The sequence below is a fragment of the Austrofundulus limnaeus genome, unplaced genomic scaffold (genome assembly GCF_001266775.1).
Source record: "Austrofundulus limnaeus strain Quisiro unplaced genomic scaffold, Austrofundulus_limnaeus-1.0 Scaffold2646, whole genome shotgun sequence".
NCBI lineage: Eukaryota > Metazoa > Chordata > Actinopteri > Cyprinodontiformes > Rivulidae > Austrofundulus > Austrofundulus limnaeus.
In genome coordinates, this window is record NW_013955048.1 from 16,175 (window position 1) to 17,732 (window position 1,558).

Here is a 1,558-nt window from a genome sequence, read left to right on the forward strand (position 1 = left end):
GCAACCTAATAATAGATTCCTGTTTTGTTATATTTTATAAAATTTATCGTGACAGATGTATCAAACACTGACTGAATAAAATGAAAATTATGGATTTCTCACACATTATTAAACTTGGACACATTTATAAAATATAACAAAACAGGAATCTATTATTAGGTTGCTAGTTGAAAAAAAAAAGGAAAGAAAAATAAACCCACCCTGAACAGAGAAATGTAAAACTAACATTTAAACAGGGTAACATTTTAATCTAAAAATTTACTCAAAAATAAACTTTAAACATGACCTGAGAGGGAGAAACGTACAAATGAGTACTGGAACTGTTTGTTTACGTTCCATCTGGGCTGATTTGACGTCAGTTACTGTTCATTTGATTTGTTCACTGGTCAGTTACATCAAACAGATTAGATTAACCTCGTTAATTATTTGTAGTGACTAACTTTTTTTGTTTTGTTCTTTCACACGGAGTTAAAACTCTACAAAGAGTAGCTAATGTTAGCTAACCTGAGAGCAGYGGCGCCATGTACTGGATGAAGTCAAAACCACACTGAAATAAGGCTTAAACGGATGTTTTCAATTGCTCGAATTGAAGGAATTTTAATCCAATAAACCAATAATCCAATCTGACAATTAATCGTAAGTTGATTAATTGTTTACATCCCTAATTTTAAACGCTGAAAACGTGTTCAGTGTGAATGCAGCATAAGGGTCTTAAGATCAGACCTTCTCACCTGTGTGACATTTCATGTGAGACTTTAAACTGACTCTGTGATTAAAACGTTTCCCACAGGTCTGACAGGAGAAGGGCTTCTCACCTGTGTGAGTTCTTACATGCGTGATTAAATTGCTGTTTTTACTAAAACTTTTTCCACAGATCTGACAGGAGAAAGGTTTCTCCCCGGTGTGAGTCCTCATGTGTGCCATTAAATTATGTTTGTGACTAAAACTTTTTCCACAGGTCTGACAGGGGAAAGGTTTCTCACCTGTGTGAGTCCTCATGTGATCAGTGACCTGATTACTGTATAAGAAACATTTACCACATATTTCACATGAGTACGGTTTCTCACCTGTGTGAGTTCTCATGTGCTTTTTTAAACTGTTTTTACAGTTGTAACTTTTCCYACAGCTCTGACAGGAGAAAGGCTTCTCGCCGCTGTGAGTCCTCACATGTGAGATTAAATAACATTTATGACTAAAACTTTTCCCACAGGTGTGACATGTGAAAACCTCACCTGTGTGTGTTTGACCAGACAGATTAGCATCTATCCCACAAGAGAGCAGATTGTGACCTGGGTGAGTTCTGTCAGGTTCTGGACTGTCTACATGCTCATTGGGACCACTGGGACCTCTGGGACCCCTGGTCTGTGGACTTCCCTTGTTTAGTTTCAGGTCTTCATCTCTGCYTCCTTCCTGGTCAGCTTCAGAGGACTGCTGAGACTGGATCTGGTCCCAGTAGTTTCTGTCCTCAGTCTCCTGCTCTTCATCCTGTTGGATAGGACTCTCCTCGTCTTCCTCTTTAATCTGTGGAGGTTCTGCTTGGTCCTGGTCTGAACTGAAG

General features: G+C 38.8%; 1 protein-coding gene across 1 annotated transcript; it reads right to left on the reverse strand.

Moving 5' to 3' along the window:
- Positions 1–581: 581 nt before the first annotated feature.
- Positions 582–1,552, reverse strand: LOC106511282 (gastrula zinc finger protein XlCGF49.1; the record flags this gene model as incomplete). The annotated part of the gene is made up of 1 exon (XM_014000023.1): positions 582–1,552. A coding segment is annotated over one exon (835 nt), but the record flags the coding sequence as incomplete, so codon positions are not given.
- Positions 1,553–1,558: the final 6 nt, after the last annotated feature.